Here is a 20,472-nt window from a genome sequence, read left to right as displayed (position 1 = left end):
AACATTTCTGACACTACAAGTACCACAAAGAAGGGTATTATGTGGGGTGTGAAAAAACTACCAATAGTTTTTCCTGAGTCAGATGAATTAAATGAGGTGTGTGATAAAGCGTGGGTTTCCCCCGATAAAAAACTGCTAATTTCTAATAAATTATTAGCACTATATCCTTTCCCGCCCGAGGTTAGGGCGCGTTGGGAAACACCCCCTAGGGTAGATAAGGTGCTCACACGTTTATCTAAACAAGTAGCGTTACCTTCTCCTGATACGGCCACCCTCAAAGAACCAGCTGATAGAAGGCTGGAAAATATCCTAAAAAGTATATACACACATACTGGTGTTATACTGCGACCAGCAATCGCCTCAGCCTGGATGTGCAGTGCTGGAGTCGCATGGTCGGATTCCCTGACTGAGAATATTGATACCCTGGATAGGGACAATATTTTGTTAACTATAGAACATTTGAAGGATGCATTGCTATATATGCGTGATGCACAGAGGGATATTTGCACCCTGGCATCAAGAGTAAGTGCTATGTCCATCTCTGCCAGAAGAGCGTTATGGACGCGACAGTGGTCAGGTGATGCGGATTCCAAACGGCACATGGAAGTATTGCCGTATAAAGGGGAGGAGTTATTTGGTGCTGGTCTATCGGACCTGGTGGCCACGGCAACGGCTGGAAAGTCCACCTTTTTACCCCAGGTCACTTCACATCAGCAGAAAAAGACACCGTCTTTTCAAACTCAGTCCTTTCGTTCCCATAAGTACAAGCGAGCAAAAGGCCACTCTTTTCTGTCCCGGGGCAGAGAAAGAGGAAAAAGACTGCACCATGCAGCCGCTTCCCAGGAGCAGAAGCCCTCCCCTGCTTCTGCCAAGTCTTCAGCATGACACTGGGGCTTTACAAGCAGACTCAGACATGGTGGGGGCCCGTCTCAAGAATTTCAACGCGCAGTGGGCTCACTCGCAAGTGGACCCCTGGATTCTACAGGTAGTATCGCAGGGGTACAAACTGGAATTCGAGGCGTTTCCCCCTCGCCGGTTCCTGAAGTCTGCTTTACCAAAGTCTCCCTCCGACAGGGAGGCAGTTTTGGAAGCCATTCACAAGCTGTATTCCCAGCAGGTGATAATCAAGGTACCCCTCCTACAACAGGGAAAGGGGTATTATTCCACGCTGTTTGTGGTACCGAAGCCGGACGGCTCGGTGAGACCAATTTTAAATCTGAAATCCTTGAACACTTACATAAAAAGGTTCAAATTCAAGATGGAGTCACTCAGAGCGGTGATAGCGAACCTGGAAGAAGGGGACTATATGGTGTCTCTGGACATCAAAGATGCTTATCTCCACGTCCCAATCTACCCTTCTCACCAAGGGTACCTCAGGTTTGTAGTACAAAACTGTCATTATCAGTTTCAGACGCTGCCGTTTGGATTGTCCACGGCACCTCGGGTCTTTACCAAGGTAATGGCCGAAATGATGATTCTTCTACGAAGAAAAGGCATCTTAATTATCCCTTACTTGGACGATCTCCTGATAAGGGCAAGGTCCAGGGAACAGTTAGAAGTCGGAGTGGCACTATCTCAGGTAGTGTTACGTCAGCACGGGTGGATTCTAAATATTCCAAAATCGCAGCTGATTCCAACGACACGTCTACTGTTCCTAGGAATGATTCTGGACACAGTCCAGAAGAAGGTGTTTCTCCCGGAGGAGAAGGCCAGGGAGTTATCCGAGCTAGTCAGGAACCTCCTAAAACCAGGCCAGGTGTCAGTGCATCAGTGCACGAGGGTCCTGGGAAAAATGGTGGCTTCTTACGAAGCGATTCCATTCGGAAGATTCCATGCAAGAACGTTTCAGTGGGATCTACTGGACAAATGGTCCGGATCGCATCTTCAGATGCATCAGCGGATAACCCTGTCGCCAAGGACAAGGGTGTCTCTTCTGTGGTGGCTGCAGAGTGCTCATCTACTAGAGGGCCGCAGATTTGGCATTCAGGATTGGATCCTGGTGACCACGGATGCCAGCCTGAGAGGCTGGGGAGCAGTCACACAGGGAAGGAATTTCCAGGGCTTGTGGTCAAGCATGGAAACATCTCTTCATATAAACATTCTGGAACTAAGGGCCATTTACAATGCCCTAAGTCAAGCAAAACCTCTGCTTCAGGGTCAGGCGGTGTTGATCCAATCGGACAACATCACGTCAGTCGCCCTCGTAAACAGACAGGGCGGAACGAGAAGCAGGAGGGCAATGGCAGAAGCTGCAAGGATTCTTCGCTGGGCGGAAAATCATGTGATAGCACTGTCAGCAGTGTTCATTCCGGGAGTGGACAACTGGGAAGCAGACTTCCTCAGCAGACACGACCTTCACCCGGGAGAGTGGGGACTTCACCCAGAAGTCTTCCACCTGATTGTAAACCGCTGGGAAGAACCAAAGGTGGACATGATGGCGTCACGTCTAAACAAAAAACTGGACAGATATTGCGCCAGGTCAAGGGACCCTCAGGCAATAGCGGTGGACGCTCTGGTAACGCCGTGGGTGTACCAGTCAGTGTATGTGTTCCCTCCTCTGCCTCTCATACCAAAAGTACTGAGAATCATAAGAAGGAGAGGAGTAAGAACTATACTCGTGGTTCCGGATTGGCCAAGAAGGACTTGGTACCCGGAACTTCAAGAGATGCTCACGGACGAACCATGGCCTCTACCTCTAAGAAAGGACCTGCTACTGCAGGGGCCTTGTCTGTTCCAAGACTTACCGCGGCTGCGTTTGACGGCATGGCGGTTGAACGCCGGATCCTGAAGGAAAAAGGCATTCCAGAAGAAGTCATCCCTACCCTGGTCAAAGCCAGGAAGGACGTAACCGCAAAACATTATCACCGCATTTGGCGTAAATATGTTGCGTGGTGTGAGGCCAAGAAGGCCCCTACAGAGGAATTTCAACTGGGTCGTTTCCTTCATTTCCTGCAAACAGGACTGTCTATGGGCCTAAAATTAGGGTCCATTAAGGTTCAAATTTCGGCCGTCGATTTTCTTCCAGAAAGAACTGGCTTCAGTACCTGAAGTTCAGACGTTTGTAAAAGGGGTGCTGCATATACAGCCTCCTTTTGTGCCTCCAGTGGCACCTTGGGATCTCAATGTTGTGTTGAGTTTTCTAAAGTCACATTGGTTTGAACCACTTTCCACTGTGGACTTAAAATATCTCACATGGAAGGTGTCGATGCTGTTAGCCTTGGCTTCAGCCAGGCGTGTGTCAGAATTGGCGGCTTTATCATATAAAAGCCCTTACTTAATTTTTCATTCTGACAGGGCGGAATTGAGGACTCGTCCTCAATTTCTACCTAAGGTGGTTTCTGCATTTCACATGAACCAACCTATTGTGGTACCTGCGGCTACTAGGGACTTAGAGGACTCTAAGTTGCTTGACGTTGTCAGGGCCTTGAAAATATATGTTTCCAGGACGGCTGGAGTCAGAAAATCTGACTCGCTGTTTATCCTGTATGCACCCAACAAACTGGGTGCTCCTGCTTCAAAGCAGACGATTGCTCGTTGGATTTGTAGTACAATTCAGCTTGCACATTCTGTGGCAGGCTTGCCACAGCCAAAATCAGTAAAAGCCCATTCCACAAGGAAAGTGGGCTCATCTTGGGCGGCTGCCCGAGGGGTCTCGGCTTTACAACTTTGCCGAGCAGCTACTTGGTCAGGGGCAAACACGTTTGCTAAATTCTACAAATTTGATACCCTGGCTGAGGAGGACCTGGAGTTCTCTCATTCGGTGCTGCAGAGTCATCCGCACTCTCCCGCCCGTTTGGGAGCTTTGGTATAATCCCCATGGTCCTTACGGAGTCCCAGCATCCACTAGGACGTCAGAGAAAATAAGATTTTACTTACCGATAAATCTATTTCTCGTAGTCCGTAGTGGATGCTGGGCGCCCATCCCTAGTGCGGATTGTCTGCAATACTTGTATATAGTTATTGTTACAAAAATTCGGGTTATTATTGTTGTGAGCCATCTTTTCAGAGGCTCCTTTGCGTTTATCATACTGTTAACTGGGTTCAGATCACGAGTTGTACGGTGTGATTGGTGTGGCTGGTATGAGTCTTACCCGGGATTCAATATCCTTCCTTATTATGTACGCTCGTCCGGGCACAGTATCCTAACTGAGGCTTGGAGGAGGGTCATAGGGGGAGGAGCCAGTGCACACCACCTGATCCTAAAGCTTTTATTATTGTGCCCTGTCTCCTGCGGAGCCGCTATTCCCCATGGTCCTTACGGAGTCCCAGCATCCACTACGGACTACGAGAAATAGATTTATCGGTAAGTAAAATCTTATTTACTACACCATATGGCGCTTGTTCTCCTCCCCTGCCTCCCTTACACATATGTCGCACATTATTAATGGCCTTATACACATAATGACACACATAGTGCCCCCTACACATTTGCTGCACATTATTAATGCATTTTTACATGACACACATAATGCTCCTTACACATATTCCGAACACTACTGCACAACCAACCCACTCACATGCACACAGCACTCACTCTGCCACTAACACTGTGACCTCTGCCTCTGCTTGGATACAGATGTGTTTTCATAAATATTTCCTCAATGCTAACGTCGGGCACCTTTTTTTTAATGAAAATGCATCTTATTTGCATTACTATGTGGCTAGGAGACACAAGCAACTTCTGATTAAAATGATATGCAGCATGCCTATATTCTGTGTGAGACTGTGGCTGTATCTGCATATGAAATGCTACACATAGAATATAGGCATGCCGCATATCATTTTACTCAGCAAAAGCTGCTGAAGCCCCTAGGCATATCAAATGCCCTAGGCAATTGCCTAGTTTGCCTATGGCCGGCTCTGCTGGTATGTATAGTTCCACAGCAGCTGGAGGGCCACAGGTTGAAGACCCATGTTTTAAGGTGTACATTGTACTTGTAACAACATTGCTTTCTTTTGTACGACCAAGTGTTCCACCGCTTATTGTCCTCATCTATTTAAGGGGTGCACAGGTATTACTGATAAGAGTAAGAACACAGCATCTCGGAGAGGCCTACCTCTGTTTTTTTTTTTTTTTTAAATGCTCGGAAAACGTCTTGTTATGGTCTTAGTAAAAGTAAAAATTAACTTCAAATTTATACGGTGTACTGTATTTACTGTAATTACTTGTGCAGATGCTATGCAGCCTATCATGATTTAATACAAAAAAACATAAAATAATAAAACCATTTCTATTTACAACACTATGTTGTCTGCTCTATTATTTAAGTTACCACATTTTTAAATCCTGGTGTCTTGGGGGATTTACATGTTGGAGCACATTACAGCAATACTTGGACATAGGTACACAGCACCTGGGGCCGACTGCCTATTATTGCATTGTGCACACAGCACCCAGGGCCGATTGCCGATTACTGCAGTTTGTACACAGTACCCGGGGCTGACTGCCGATTACTGCACAGTGGATACGGAGCACCCGGGACCGACTGCCGATTACTGCACAGTCTGTACACATGGGGGGATCATTCCGAGTTGATCGCTCGTTATTTTTTTTCGCAACGGAGCGATTAGTCGCTAATGCGCATGCGCAATGTCCGCAGTGCGATTGCGCCAAGTAAATTTGCTATTAAGTTAGGTATTTTACTCATGGCATTATGAGGTTTTTTCTTCGTTCTGGTGATCGGAGTGTGATTAACAGGAAGTGGGTGTTTCTGGGCGGAAACTGCCCGTTTTATGGGTGTGCGCGAAAAAACGCTGCCGTTTCTGGGAAAAACGCGGGAGTGTCTGAAGAAACGGGGGAGTGTCTGGGTGAACGCTGGGTGTGTTTGTGACGTCAAACCAGGAACGAAACTGTCTGAACTGATCGCAGTTGCCGAGTAAGTTTGGAGCTACTCAGAAACTGCTAAGAAGTGTCTATTCGCAATTTTGCTAATCTTTCGTTCGCAATTCTGCTATGCTAAGATTCACTCCCAGTAGGCGGCGGCTTAGCGTGTGCAAAGCTGCTAAAAGCAGCTAACGAGCGAACAACTCGGAATGAGGGCCATCACCCGGGACCGACTGCCGATTACTGCACAGTCTGTGCACAGCACCCAGGGCCAAATGCTGATTACTGCACAGCACCCTGGGCCAACTGCCAATTACTACACAGTTTGTGCGCGGCCCCCGGGGCTGACTGCCGATTACTGCTGTACACAGCACCCGGGGCTGACTGCCGATTACTGCTGTACACAGCACCCGGCTCTGACTGCCGATTATTGCACAGTCTGTGCACAGCACCCGGGGCCAACTGCCGATTACTGCAGTTTGTACACAGTACCCGGGGCTGACTGCCGATAACTGTACAGTGCATACGGAGCACCCGACCGACTGACGATTACTGCACAGTCTGTACACATCACCCGGGACCGACTGACGATTACTGCACAGTCTGTACACATCACCCGGGACCGACTGCCGATTACTGCAGTTTGTGCGCGGCACCCGGGGCTGACTGCCGATTACTGCAGTTTGTGCGCAGCACCCGGGGCTGACTGCCGATTACTGCTGTACACAGCACCTGGGCTGACTGACGATTACTGTACAGTCTGTGCACAGCACCCGAGGCCAAATGCTGATTACTGCACAGCACCCGGGGCCAACTGCTGACTACTGCACAGTTTGTGCGCGGCACCCGGGGCTGAATGCTGATTACTGCACAGCACCCGGGCCAACTGCCGATTACTGCAGTTTGTGCGCGGCACCCGGGGCTGACTGCCGATTACTGCTGTACACAGCACCCGGGCTGACTGCCAATTACTGCAGTCTGTGCACAGCACCCGGGGCCAAATGCTGATTACTGCACAGGACTCGGGGCCAACTGCCGATTACTGCAGTTTGTACACAGCACCCGGGGCCGACTGCTTATTACTGGAGTCTGTACACATCACCCAGGGACAACTGCCGAATACTGCAGTCTATACACAGCAACAGAGGTCAACTGATGATTACTGCACAGTCTGTGCACAGCACCCGTGGCCGATTGCGGATTACTGCAGTCTTTACACAGCACCCGGGGCCGACTGCAGATTACTGCCCAGTCTATACACCACGCCGCACCTGGGGCCGACTATCGTTCACAAACCTGTCAGATCGGCATCCAACATCAGGATGCTGCACAACAGTTCCTCACTCCCAACAAGCTGATGTCATGCAGTACGTACATATATTGTGTGACGACAAACTGCATGTAAAAAACATCAATGATCTTTCGGGAAATGTATCGCTCCTATAGGAAAGATAAGTGTAGTATGTATACAGGAAATCTGACGCTCTCTAGATCATTTCAGCTATAAGAGAACAAAAAAGTGTCTTGTTCCTCTGCCAGGTGTGTGCCTAGCTTTATCCTGTGACTGTTCTTAGAACAATTCCAATCCCTGTTGCCTGAAATAAGTGCGTTCTTGGAATCACTTGGAGAATGTCCAGCTCGCCTGCAATGATGCATCGTGGTTGACAAAATTATCTCTCTTGAAAGATTTATCGGGTCACTGCAATACATTCATCCTCCAACTCCAAGGCAAGGATAATATCAAACTAATTACATCCCTAACTACGATTTATAAAAACACAGCTTGCAAAGGGACTTCTGTGGAAATTCCCTAATTTTGTGAAAGCGATAGAACACTATCCTGCGAGCAGCTGCACGTAGGGTACATTCTGTCCTGAAATCCTGGATCTTTGGCAGGAACAATAGCAGCGTTTTCAGGATAATAAGCGGCTTGCGGCAATCCAAGGGCTGTTGCATCCACACCTGTAGCTTTGTGCAAATACCACTACAGTTCCCTTCCCTGATGTAGTGTGTGTGTCTGGGATCCGGTCAGGATCCCACAAGTCGGAATACAAATGCCAGAATCCCAACACTGCTTGGAATGCTGACATGGATCGCAATGCCGGCGCCGGAATCCCAAACGTAAGTATGCCGGGGCTGCTGAGGGTGTTAGGCTGCGGGGCAGGGAGGGTTAAGGGATTAGGGTACTTACCTAAGAGGTGACGGGATCCTGCACTTCGGGATGCCAATGTTGGTATTCTGACCGCCGGTATCCCAAACGCTCGGATCACGATACCATCTCCATCTGCCCCAGTATACAAGGCCTGAGACGCAAACTGTGTCTGTAGAGACTGTAAAACCAATGTGTCTTTAGATGCCACCATCGGTTGCGCCACTGAAACTAAGACAGGTTCATATTATCTGAGTATGGCTTATGTGAACACTTCTGTATCTAAATGTTAGAGGAACTCCAGCACAATATGTGTAAGACCCCTTGAACCTGGATAGAGTATCTTGAAGCCTATAACAGCCTTCTGCTGTTCCCTTAGTAATTTATACCTACACCGGTACTTAGGTTGCCGCCAGGTCTTATGCCTCAGCAGTAGGGGCTTACACAATTGACTGGAGACCTTGAATGACAAATACACAGACTAACTGGAGGGCAAGAGGATAGGTCTGGGTTGGCACTGGTTCCCAGCTTGGAGCAGTGGTGACAAGGTGAGGTGGACTGAGGCACCATGTAGTTAGAATACAACAAGCTGGACGTGAACAACAATGAGAGTAACAGGAAATGGCAGGCACAGGAAAAAGACTGAGGTACAGACAAGGGCTAGGCAGGACTTCCAGCTGACAGAGAATCTGTTCGAGTATCCACAGTGTCTTTGCAGAGTAAATACGGCTGCTTTATTATTTTTACACTGCAATTTAAAATTACAGTTTGAGCACACCCCACCCAAATCTAACTCTCTCTGCACGTGTTACATCTGCCCCACCTGCAGTGCACATGGTTTTGCCCAACTGCTAACTTTTTTGATTTGCCAACAACTCTGAATAACCCCCGAGGTGCATTATCACAGGTGCACAATTTATTAATCCTAGTTAAAAATGCTTACAAGATAACACATTTCATTTGTAAGACTTCATCAGGGGTATATATATATATATATATATATATATATATATATATATATATCAATCAGAGTCCACACCTAAATTAGTATACTTAGGGGTCAATTTACTAAAGCTTCTCAAATTGAAAAGTGGTGTTGTTGCCCATAGCAACCAATCAGATTCTCAGTCTATCTTTTTCTAGGATGCATAAGAGAAATGATAGACAGAATCTGATTGGTTGCTATGGGCAACAACACCACTCTTTAATTTTAGAAGCTTTAGTAAATACACCCCATTAGTAACAATGGATACATGGCCTAATTCAGCAGGGATCGCAAAAGCAAAATATTTCTCTAATTGGCAAAACCATGTGCACTGCTGGGGGCAGATGTAACATGTGCAGAGAGAATTAGATCTGGATGTGGTGTGTTCAAACTGAAATCTAAATTGCAGTGTAAAAATAAAACAGCCAGTATTTACCCTGCACAGAAACAATATAACCCACCCAAATCTAACTCTCTCTGCACATGTTACATATACCCCACCTGCAGTGCACATGGTTTTGCCAATTAGACAAAGATTTTGCTTTTGCGATCACCGTGGAATTTGGCCCATAATTTCAAGTCTAATGAGATGACTTCAGAGGGGTGGCTAATCACTCACAGGGACAAGGAACTGTATAGGAAGGGTATGGGGCATTCCTGGGGAGTAACAGAGGGGTGGCTAATCACACACACGGACAAGGAACTGTATAGGAAGGGTATGGGGCATTCCTGGGGAGTAACAGAGGGGTGGCTAATCACACATAGGGACAAGGAACTGTATAGGAAGGGTATGGGGCATTCCTGGGGAGTAACAGAGGGGTGGCTATCACACACAGGGACAAGGAACTGTATAGGTAGGGTATGGGGCATTTCTGGGTGTGCGGGTAGGGAGTAACAGAGGGGTGGCTAATCACACATAGGGACAAGGAACTGTATAGGAAGGGTATGGGGCTTTCCTGGGTGCGGGTAGGGAGTAACAGAGGGGTGGCTAATCACACATAGGGACAAGGAACTGTATAGGAAGGGTATGGGGAGTTCCTGGGCAGCGAGTAGGAGGTTATAGAGGGGTGGATAATCAGATGCACTTAAATGTATCTTATGGGATTGTTGCAAGTATTGATGGCGAGATGGATGATGGCATCTAAAAACGCACCAAGCATGAATCCAGCCTCTGCAGAAGCCGACAGTGGGCACCTCAGTCCTTGCACATTTGGATATACACCAGGGAAGGGTTTGTTTGGCTGCATTAGCATAAAGTTGCAGATGGCAAAAGACGCACTGATGACGAATCAGGCCCCTGATCTGCAAGAACAAAGGGAATACCCAGTCACACGGACATTGAAATGTACCTTTAGGCAAAATGATCTACACTTAGAGATTCTGAAGGTCCGGGTGGCAGGTACTGTGGCAGCTGTACCCTTTGTATAACAGATAATGTCACAGGTATCACACATCACCAATAAATTGATCTTATCCTGTTTATTTGTCCTGTACATCATAAAGTTGGAATTTAAGGTTACAGCATAGACATAACATACTGTACAGATTCCTTAGTGCATGGACCAATCACTGATCAGTCTGTGCCAAAACCACATCACATGACCTGACTCAGGAGCTGTTGTACTAAAATTTGCAACATAGGCGTTTATTTAAACCAAAACATACATTGGATCGGTGGGGCTTAAATACGCCAGGAAGCGGCTGCAATTAAGCTCCTGTAATGGGAGGAAAATGGGAGACTACATAAGATTTCAACTCCCAGGTACCCTACAAATGGGATGCGGTCAAGATGCCGCCGGCCGGAATCCCGGCGGTCGAAATACCGACGCCGGAATCCCGACCGCCGCAATCCCGACATATTCTCCCTCCGTGGGTGTCCACGACACCCATAGAGGGAGAATATAATAGTGTGCCGAGCGTAGCGAGGCACCGTGCCTGCAGCGTGGCGAGCGAGCCCGCAAGGGGCTGCGTTCCGCTCGCCACCCCTGTCGGGATTCCGGCGTCGGTATTTCGACCGGCGGGATTCCGACCGGCGGGATTCAATACTGATCCCCTACAAATACAGGAGAACCTCTGTTGATAAAATGTCAGTTTCCCAAGTCATATAATAGATCATTATTACTTGTTTGAACCCATTTATCTTGCCATTTGTTACAAAAGGGAACATTAAAAACAAACTTTTATAAATCGAGAAAATAATTACGAGGTGTGGCTATTAAATAACGAGACTGATGCTATAATTTGTTTAATTATATTAACTCCATTCCCCTTCTATGTTCTCCTTCTGCATCCACACACCGCTGCATTCTTGTTTTTCATTGGTCAAAGCCGTGAATTTATTGGCCACTGAGATGCATTAATTACAATGCTATTGAGACATGGGATGCTGTGAAAGAAACCTTTACTGGCACTCGAGGCAGAATTTTAAATGTAGGTGTATATCACCAATCATTTATTTTGCCATCCGATTGCTGGGCATTATAAAGAAACCGTTATGTGCATGCGGGTGAGAAGTAAAATGTAACGGACAGGCTTCAGTTTTAAACCACAGGGCGAACAGAGAAAATATCACACAGGGATTCTCCGGTGAGCCATCTGATTCACATTATTTAATTACAGATGTGGAGCGCTGGTTACTTCTTTATTCCATGATATATTGGGGGTCATTCCGAGTTGATCGCTCGCTGACTATTTTCACTGTGCAGCGATCAGGTAAAAGAAAAACGGCAAAACTGCGCATGCACCGCAATGCGCAAGCGCGTCGTACGGGTACAAAGAGGTTTGTTGCTGAGCGATGCTGCTGGATTTAACAAGGAATCTATTCGCACAGGCGATCGCAAGGAAATTGACAGGAAGAAGGCTTTTGTGGGTGTCAACTGACCTTTTTCTGGGAGTGTTTGGAAAAATGCAGGCGTTTGCAGGGCGGGTGTCTGACGTCAATTCCGGAACCAAAAAGACTGGTGATCGCAAGGCCTGAGTAAGTCCAGACCTACTCAAACTGCACAAACTGTTTTTTACAGAGCTCCGCTGCAAAGCCGTTCGCACACTTGCAAAGCGAAAATACACTCCCTCGTGGGCGGCGACTATGCGTTTGCACGGCTGCTAAAAGTAGTTAGCGAGCAACTCGAAATGAGGGCCGTTGTCTACTTTTATAAGTGAGAGGTGTACTACTGAATTGGGTTAGCAGCATCACATTTTGGAGCACAGGGCTTAATAATTTTTTAACTGTCTAATATTAATTCACTGTTACGCCTTCTGGTGCTCAGTCTGCCAAAATAACACCCCTGAAATCAAAGAAAATAATTAACATGGATTTGCTTTGACGTTGCCTCATTCTTGGTGATTATGGCGTTTCCAGTGCCTGGACTGGCGTTTTTGTCTCCGGATCGTACTGGAAGTTCCATGTGTCATCACAGGTAATAATTATCGAAAAAAACGTGAATCCGATTGAATTGGCTGTACAAATGTGATTCTGATCTTTTTTCCAGCTCAGCAGTGAGAGGCCTAGGAACCATCTTAGCACAAACTTTTGTTGTGTTAAGATCTTAATGCAAAACTTGCCTAAGTTACATTTCTGCTATCATTCTGAACACAGGGAGTGTTTGCTGGTCAAGTCAAACATTTTTCTATGGTTTATTATTTATAAGTACAGCCTCGTTATTTAATAGCCACACCTCCAATGGTGTTCGATAGTGACAAATATCAAGTAATTACAATTATACAAAGAGAAATGCTGGGAGTATTTCAGATACATGGTATTGCAACATAAATCCTACACAACATTCTCTTCACCCCCTGCATACATCAGGATCCCTAACAGTTCATATTTTACAGGTCTCCTCACAGAATCACAAGTGAATAGGATTTTAATACCTACCGGTAAATCCTTTTCTCGTAGTCCATAAGGGACATTGGGGTTCACTTAGTACGATGGGGTATAGATGGGGTCCAAAGGAGCCGGTGCACTTTAAATTTCTTCAACTGGGTGTGCTGGCTCCTCCCCTCTATGCCCCCTCCCACAGGCAGTTATAGGTAAAACAGTGCCCGAAGGAGAATGGACATACTTGAGAGAAGGCACATAACGAGTGGTGAGATTCATACACCAGCACACCAATAACAAAAAAAGACCAGCAACGTCTGGTAACAAAACAGCAACAGCTGAACAGGTAACTTTAGTAAAAGAAAACCTGCAGGAAAGTCAACTCACTGAGGCAGGCGCCCAGTATCCCTTATGGACTACGAGAAAAGGATTTACTGGTAGGTATTACAATCCTATTTTCTCTAACATCCATAAGGGATACTGGGGTTCACTTAGTACAATGGGGACGTCCCAAAGCTTCCAAAACGGGTGGGAAAGTGCGGAGACGTCTGCAGCACCGCCTGCCCAAACTGGGTATCCTCTTTGGACAGGGTATTAAACTTTTAGAACTTCACGAAGGTGTTGTTGCCCGACCAGGTAGCAGCTCAGCATAGCTGCAAGGCCGAGACTCCACGGGCATCCGCCCAGGAAGACCCCACTGATCTTTTAGAGTGGGCCTTCAGAGACTGTGGAACAGGTAAGGCTGCCGACACATAGGCCTGTTGTATAGCCAACTTAAGCCAACGAGCAATGGACTGTTTAGAAGCAGGGCAACCCTTTTTCTGCGCATCATACAGCACAAACAAGGAATCAATCTTTCTTATCCGAGCCGTCCTTTTGACATAAATCTTCAAGGCTCGCACAGCATCCAATGACTCCAGAGGAGCAGAAGTGCCAGAACTTGACGGGACTACAATAGGTTGATTCAAGTGGATTGCAGAGACAAACTTCAGCAGAGCTCAGCTCTGTCTTCGTAAAAGACCAAGTATGGACTTTTACATGATAAAGCCCCCAATTCTGAGACACGTCTAGCAGAAGCCAGGGCTAGTAACATCACTGTTTTCCACGTGCAGTACCTTCTACCGTCATCAGAGGTTCAATCCAGGAGGACTGTAGAGATTCCAACACCACATTCAAATCCCAAGGTGCTGTGGGCGGCACAAACGGAGGTTGGATGTGAAGTACCCCTTGCAAGAAGGTCTGAACCTCTGGCAAGACTGTCAACTTTTTCTGAAAGAAAATGGAGAGCTGAAATCTGGACGTTAATGGATCCCAGACGTAAGCCTTTATCCACACCAGCCTGCAGGAAACGTAAGAAACGTCCCAAGTGGAATTCTGCAGGCGGAAATGTGCGTTCCTCGCACCAAGAGACATATCTTCTCCAGATATTATGATAGTGTTTTGAGGTCACAGGTTTTCTGGCCTGAACCATGGTTGTAATAATCTTTCTGGAAAGGCCCTTGTAAGCTAGGATGTACCGCTCAACCTCCAAGCCGTAAGTACGGGTAGATGAATGGTCCTTGTTGCAGAAGATCTTTCTCATTGGCAGATGCCAAGGGTCTGCGACGGACATGTCCAGAAGATCCACGTACCACGCCCTCCTAGACCAATCTGGGGCAATCAGAATTGCGTGGACTCCTTGATTCCCGATTCGCTTGAGCACCCTCGGGAGCAATGGAATCGGAGGAAACAGGTAGACCAGCCCGTAAGGCCAAGGGCACGTCAGCGCATCTATTGCCCTCGCCTGAGGATCCCTGGTTCTCGAGCAAATCGTCTTATGAGCCGAGAAGCCATCATGTCTATCTGTGGGCACCCCCCACAGATCGATGGTCTGTTGAAACACCTGTTGGTGGGCACCCCCACAGATCGATGGTCTGTTGAAACACCTGTTGGTGGAAACCCCACTCTCCCGTGTGGAGATTGTAACGACTCAGGAAGTCCGCTTCCCAGTTGTCCACACGCGGAATGAAGACGGCGGACATCGCTTTTGCGGTTTTCTGCCCAGAGGAGTATTTTTGATACCTCTCGCATGCAGCCTCTACTTTTTGTCCCTCCTTGACGATTTATGTAAGCCACCGCCGTGGCGTTGTTCGACTGAACTTAGATCGCCCAGTCCCTGAGCAGAGGAGAGGCCTGAAGCACAGCATTGTAGATCACCCGAAGTTCTAGAATGTTGATCGGAAGAAGGGCTTCGTGTGATGACCATCTGCCCTGGAACTGAGCCCCTTGGGTGACCCCGCTCCTCATCCTCTCAGACTCACATCTGTCGTGAGAAGGATCCAATCCTGAATCCCGAAACTGCGGCCTTCCAGCAGGTTTGAGGACTGTAGCCACCACAGGAGGGATATTCTGGCCTGAGGGGACAGACATATTATCCAGTGAATCTGAAGATGTGATTCAGACCACTTGCTCAGAAGATACAATTGAAATGTTCTGGCATGGAACCTTCCGTATTGGATAGCCTTGTACGATGCTACCATCTTACCCAACTATTTTATGCAAAGATAGATGGATATCCTAGTAGGCCGTAGGACCATCTCCTGGAGTGTCCTTTGTCCTCCCGGAGGAACACTTTCTGAGCCACAGTATCCAGAAACATTCCCAGGAACAGGAGCCGCTGAGTAGGCTCCAGGTAGGACTTCTGTAATTCTGTGACAGCAGCTGAATAGTGAGGTCTATATAGAGCAGTAGAAGCTCCCTGGATCTCGCTTTTATCAAGCGATTGTCCAGGTAAGGGACAATATTGACCCCCTGGACTCTGAGCTGGAACATCATCTCCGCCATTACCTTCGTGAACACCCTCGGTGCTGTGGACAGGCCGAAGGGTAGCGTCTGGAACTGGTAGTGATTGTTCAGCAGGGCAAACCACAGGTAAGCCGGCCAAATTGGGATATGGAGATAAGCGTCTTTTTTATCCAGAGAAACAATGAACTCCCGTTCTTCCAGGCCCGCAATCACTGCTCGCAAGGATTCCATCCCGACTTTTAGGTAAGGCTTCAAGGACTTCAGATTCAGAATGGGCCTTACCAAACCGTCCGGTTTCGGTACTACAAATAGGTTGAAGTAATAACCCTTTCCTTGTTGTTGTAGTGGCACTGCAACAATGACCTGGGACTGGACCAACTTTAGGTTGGCCTGTTGTAGCGTAACTCATGTATCCTCCAAAACTGGTAAGCTTCATTTGAAAAATCATTGGGGAGGAGAGCTGTCGAACTCCAGCTTGTAGACCTGGGAAATGAGGTCCTTTACCCAGGTATCCTGGCAGGAGCCTTCCCAGATGCGGCTGAAGTGAGACGAGCTCCCACCTCAAGATCCCCTCGGGGTGGGGGGGCACTGTCATGCTCAGGCTTTTGTGGAAGAAGAACTGGTGCTTGATTCCTGAGAACCAGCAGTAGCTGGTTTTCTGGTCTCACCTCTGGTGCTTCGTGCCGCACTGGAGGCACCTCTGGCTCTTGATCGGAATCTGGTGGATCGAAAGGACTGGGTAGATGGCCCCGGGTAGGAACGCCTAGCCGGCGGGGCCCCAGCGTGGAGATACATGCATTTCTAAGGTTACTGCAGGTAAATCCATGTATCTAACTTGCCCCCGAATAGCCACTCCCCTGAGAAAGGGAGACTCCACACTGCACTTGGAATCCGCAATACACTGAGGCAGCCACAAAGCTCTGCTCGCCGACACTGCCATGACAGTAGTTCTAGCATTAATAGTGCCTACCTCCTTGAGAGTCACACAGGACGCGTGCAGTGTCTTGAATGTGTCTTATGAGGGTCACCGTAGTGACCAGGGGCATATTCCCCACAAGGCCCTCCTGAATTTGTGTCGCCCAGGTATGGATGGCATGAGACATCCAGCAACCCGCTATCACAGGTCTTTGTGATACGCCAGCCGCTGTGTAAATAGACTTTAGCGTAGTTTATATTTTCCTATCTCCAGGGTCCTTTAGTTAAAAGGAGCCAGGAGCAGGTAATACCATCTTTTTTGAGAGGCGATACGTCTACGGCTGGGGGTTCTTCCCAATTTATCCTACATTCAGGTGTAAATGGGAAAGTGTGCAAAAAAACGCCCTGTAACCTGATATGTTTTATCAGGAGTTTTCCAGGCTTGCTTAAATACCTCATCTAGTTCCGGAGAATCAGGGAAGGAGACACTGAGCTTTTTCTGTGCTAGAAAAAACGACTGCGATGCAGCAGCGTCTTCCAAAGGGATTTTTTTTTTAGTACATCCCCGATAGCAAGAAAGAGGGGGCTCAATACCCTGGGCAGAAGTGGAATCCTCTATTTAAGTGGCCTCGAACTAGGGAGAGGGGGCTATCTGTCATCTGCCTTAGCAGCCAGGTCTACAACAGCCTGTTGCAGTTGTGTCATCTGTTTATTGGCATTGAGCAGAGATGACATGTCTGCCACCATAGTTTTAATGGCTCCTGACACCACCTCCCCCCGTCTCACTAACTTAGGAAGACTGACTGCATTGTTCACAGATTAAGGAACCAGTTGTAGAAGGGAAGAATCTGGTGTGACAAACACTGCATAATTGGTGTTTGACCATGTTTACAGTAAACAACAATCACACACACGGTACAATAGCAAGCCTGCCTTACTGTATATGATAAGGAGACCTAGAGTGAGAGGACAGCACACCCCAGCCTGTCAGACTCAGTAAATCTGCAGGCTGAACATTTTATTATATATATATATATATATATCTCACAGTAGAAACCAGATTTCTTGTCTGTTTCAGGACACTAGTTTGTGTACAATAGCGGCTCTCCAAGTCATACACCCCTGTACCAGTTTCCCGTGTATCCCGGAGTGCCTGGAGGAGCTGTGTGTCCTTGCTGCTGCAAGCAGAGGAAGGCGCCAAAATGCCGCTGGTCCCGCTCTGAGGAAGCTCCGCCCCCTGTAATGGCGCCGGAGCTATGTCTTTTTTTTAATACTGGCAAAGTCTCCTTAAACAGTGAAAAACATCACAATGACTGCTAGTTTTCACTACCGCTGCCAGTGTAGACAGGGGGGCTATTGCAGGTCCCTCCAGGGAGGGTCCCATATGCCGCCCACACCGTAGTGCCGCACAAAGAACCGGGGGACCCCCCTAGCGGGGCCTCTGGTTTGTACTCACCACTTCTCACCTTCAGGCTACGTTAGGGGTGTGCGGCATGCTGCGATTGCGACCGCCTAGGTGCAGTGCCCCGCGGTACCAACAACCTCTCAGGATGGTGGTCCTGCAGAGGGGAAGTGGCTCTGACGCCTTACAGAGGCCGGTAACCACCCCCCTTCCTAACTTCCACGGTGCAGGTTGCCCAAACAGTATACCGAAAATAACAAAGTTAAAAATAAACTGAAGAAAAATTCCTCTGGAGCTCCCAGAGTGTGTGTCCTCTCCTGAGGGCACATTTTTCTAAACTGGCTGTAGGAGGGGGCATAGAGGGGAAGAGCCATCACACCCAGTTGAAGAATTTAAAGTGCACCGGCTCCTTTGGACCCCATTGTACTGAGTGAACCCCAGTATCCCTTATGGATGTTAGAGAAAAATTAACTCCACCTTTAGATCTTTTGAAATGTGTCAGTGAGTAATGATCACACCTGTGCACCTGCCAGGTGACCTGGAGAATGCGACTTGTTTGACGTCCTGAGGACAGAGATTGAGAACCACTGGGCTACAGTAATAGGGTGCACACTGGCTGACAGACAGGTATTGCAGCCAATCACAGCTCTCACTGAGCCAGAGGCGGGGAAAACCCACAGAGATGTACATTTACATATTTATGAGTTTCTTACATAGCAACAAGTGAACAAATCCAGACACACTGGTCACATGGTTACGCTGGGGGAAGAGCTGAGCAGTAGTTCCACCCACTAAATCATTCTCTGAGCAGATACCTCATGGTAAGTTCTCCCAGCTCCCGATTCTCCCAGATATAGTAATACTACCTCCACTAACACACAATGCAGCATGGAGGGGCTCTGTGAGGGCGGCAGTGTAGGTGTGTAAGTGTATGAGCCGGTCACACAGAGCATAAAAGGACATCTGTCCTGCCTCATAATCCAGGAATACCCTCACTCTGTCACAGGGGATATTGTCGAGCAACCAGATCTCTGTACTGTCATGTCTCATTGTGTACTGATTATTATACATGCTTCTACACAAACACCAGGACTTGTTATTATCTCCAATTAGTGACTGCTTTCCTGTCCTGTCTATACTGGGGTAACACATCCCCACCCTCCAGTACACTGACTTACTGACATCCACCTCCCAGTAATGTCGCCCAGAGGAGAATCTCTTGGTGCTTATTACCTGAGGATAACTCCGAAATATCTCTGCTGTTATTGGACGATTCTGGTATGGTGACACGGATGCAGTTTTCCTGTCACCTAATATATGTATATTATTACTAGCTGTGGTTACATCCAGTACTATGTCTGTAGCTTCCGGCACAAAGATACTTGTATTTATACGTTTTGTTGTATCAGATAATATGTGTAATGTTTCTGAGATGAGACCCACATCCAGATCTCCTGCACGATGGACCTGTGTATAAGGTCTCTTTCGAATATTAATATCACAGAAGTCCCCCATGTCTGGTTCCTGCAAGACAGTCACTGGATCAGACATGTTACACAGCTCCTCAATGTGACGCATCTTCCCGGACAGCTCGTCCTTCATATTTTCCAGACGCCTGATCTGATCAGTGACAAAGAGTGAAACGCTCTCTTCCTGTCTAGATATCTCATTCAGGACTCTTATCTCCAGGTCTTCCTGCTGTTGCCTGATGTCTCTAAACAGGGCAGTGACTCTCTCTGTTACACTTGCTGCTCTACCCCGATATTCTCTCCTGCGCTCCTGAAGACTCTGCAGAATTTTCTCAGCCTCTGTTTTTTTTGTGGTCAGTTTCTGCAGAACATTCATCAGCTTTTCCTTCTTCTTTTCAGAGGCCTCATCCAGCGACTCCATCTGATGTCCTCTGTGCTCCCCGATCAGACAGCAGGACACACAGATACAGGCAGCATCCTCAGTGCAGTAATACTCCAGGACCTTCTTATGGACGGAGCATTTCCTGTTCCCCAGGGCAGTGGTGGGATCACATAAGACATGTTCTGCTGACTTGCTGTGTGCTGTCAGGTGTTTATCACACAGAGAAGCCTCACACAGCAGACAGGATTTAGCAGCAGGTACAGGAGAGTCCACACAGTAAGTGCAGAAGATCCCAGTCTCCTCCTGATCTGGCCGAGTAGACAGGAAACTCTCCACTATGTTGCACAGCGTTATGTTCCTCTGCAGTACAGGACGCTCCTGACACACTGCTCTGCATTCCGGACAGGTATAAGCTCCAGCCCCCTCCTGTGTATCCAGCACACGCTCAATACAGATCCGGCAGAAGTTGTGGCCACATCTCAGGGTTACAGGATCCGTATAAATGCTCAGGCAGATGGAACAGTCCAGCTCCTGTCTCAGGTCAGCAGACGCCATCGCTGGCAGAAGAGAGAAATTAAAGTAAAAGTCAGAATCCAATGCATGTTACACATTTTCCACAGAGGGCGAAGCTGAGATTATAGCTATAATAATATTATTTATATAGCACTTTTCTCCCAAAAGGGCTCAAAGTACTTTACTTTGCATTTAAAATAAGATTTTACTCACCGGTAAATCTATTTCT

At 47.6% G+C, this 20,472-nt stretch overlaps 1 protein-coding gene across 2 annotated transcripts in view; it reads right to left on the bottom strand.

Moving 5' to 3' along the window:
* Positions 1 to 9,490: 9,490 nt before the first annotated feature.
* The window catches only part of LOC134933739 (E3 ubiquitin-protein ligase Midline-1-like), a 28,002-nt gene continuing 17,020 nt past the window's right edge, over positions 9,491 to 20,472 (bottom strand). The window contains exons 2-3 of one of the 2 annotated variants that reach the window (XM_063929160.1): positions 19,113 to 20,287; positions 9,491 to 10,260 (exon numbers count right to left, since the gene is read on the bottom strand). In XM_063929160.1, the coding sequence (XP_063785230.1) occupies positions 9,865 to 10,260; positions 19,113 to 20,285 (1,569 nt within the window). In that variant the 5' untranslated portion in view covers positions 20,286 to 20,287 and the 3' untranslated portion in view covers positions 9,491 to 9,864. Of the gene's footprint in view, positions 10,261 to 10,422; positions 20,288 to 20,472 lie in introns of those variants that run through there. The other variant, XM_063929159.1, reaches the window with a different exon arrangement.

The sequence above is a fragment of the Pseudophryne corroboree genome, chromosome 6 (assembly GCF_028390025.1).
Source record: "Pseudophryne corroboree isolate aPseCor3 chromosome 6, aPseCor3.hap2, whole genome shotgun sequence".
Lineage (NCBI taxonomy): Eukaryota > Metazoa > Chordata > Amphibia > Anura > Myobatrachidae > Pseudophryne > Pseudophryne corroboree.
The sequence above is the reverse complement of the archived record's forward strand: the minus strand, read 5'-3'. Positions and strand labels throughout refer to the sequence as shown.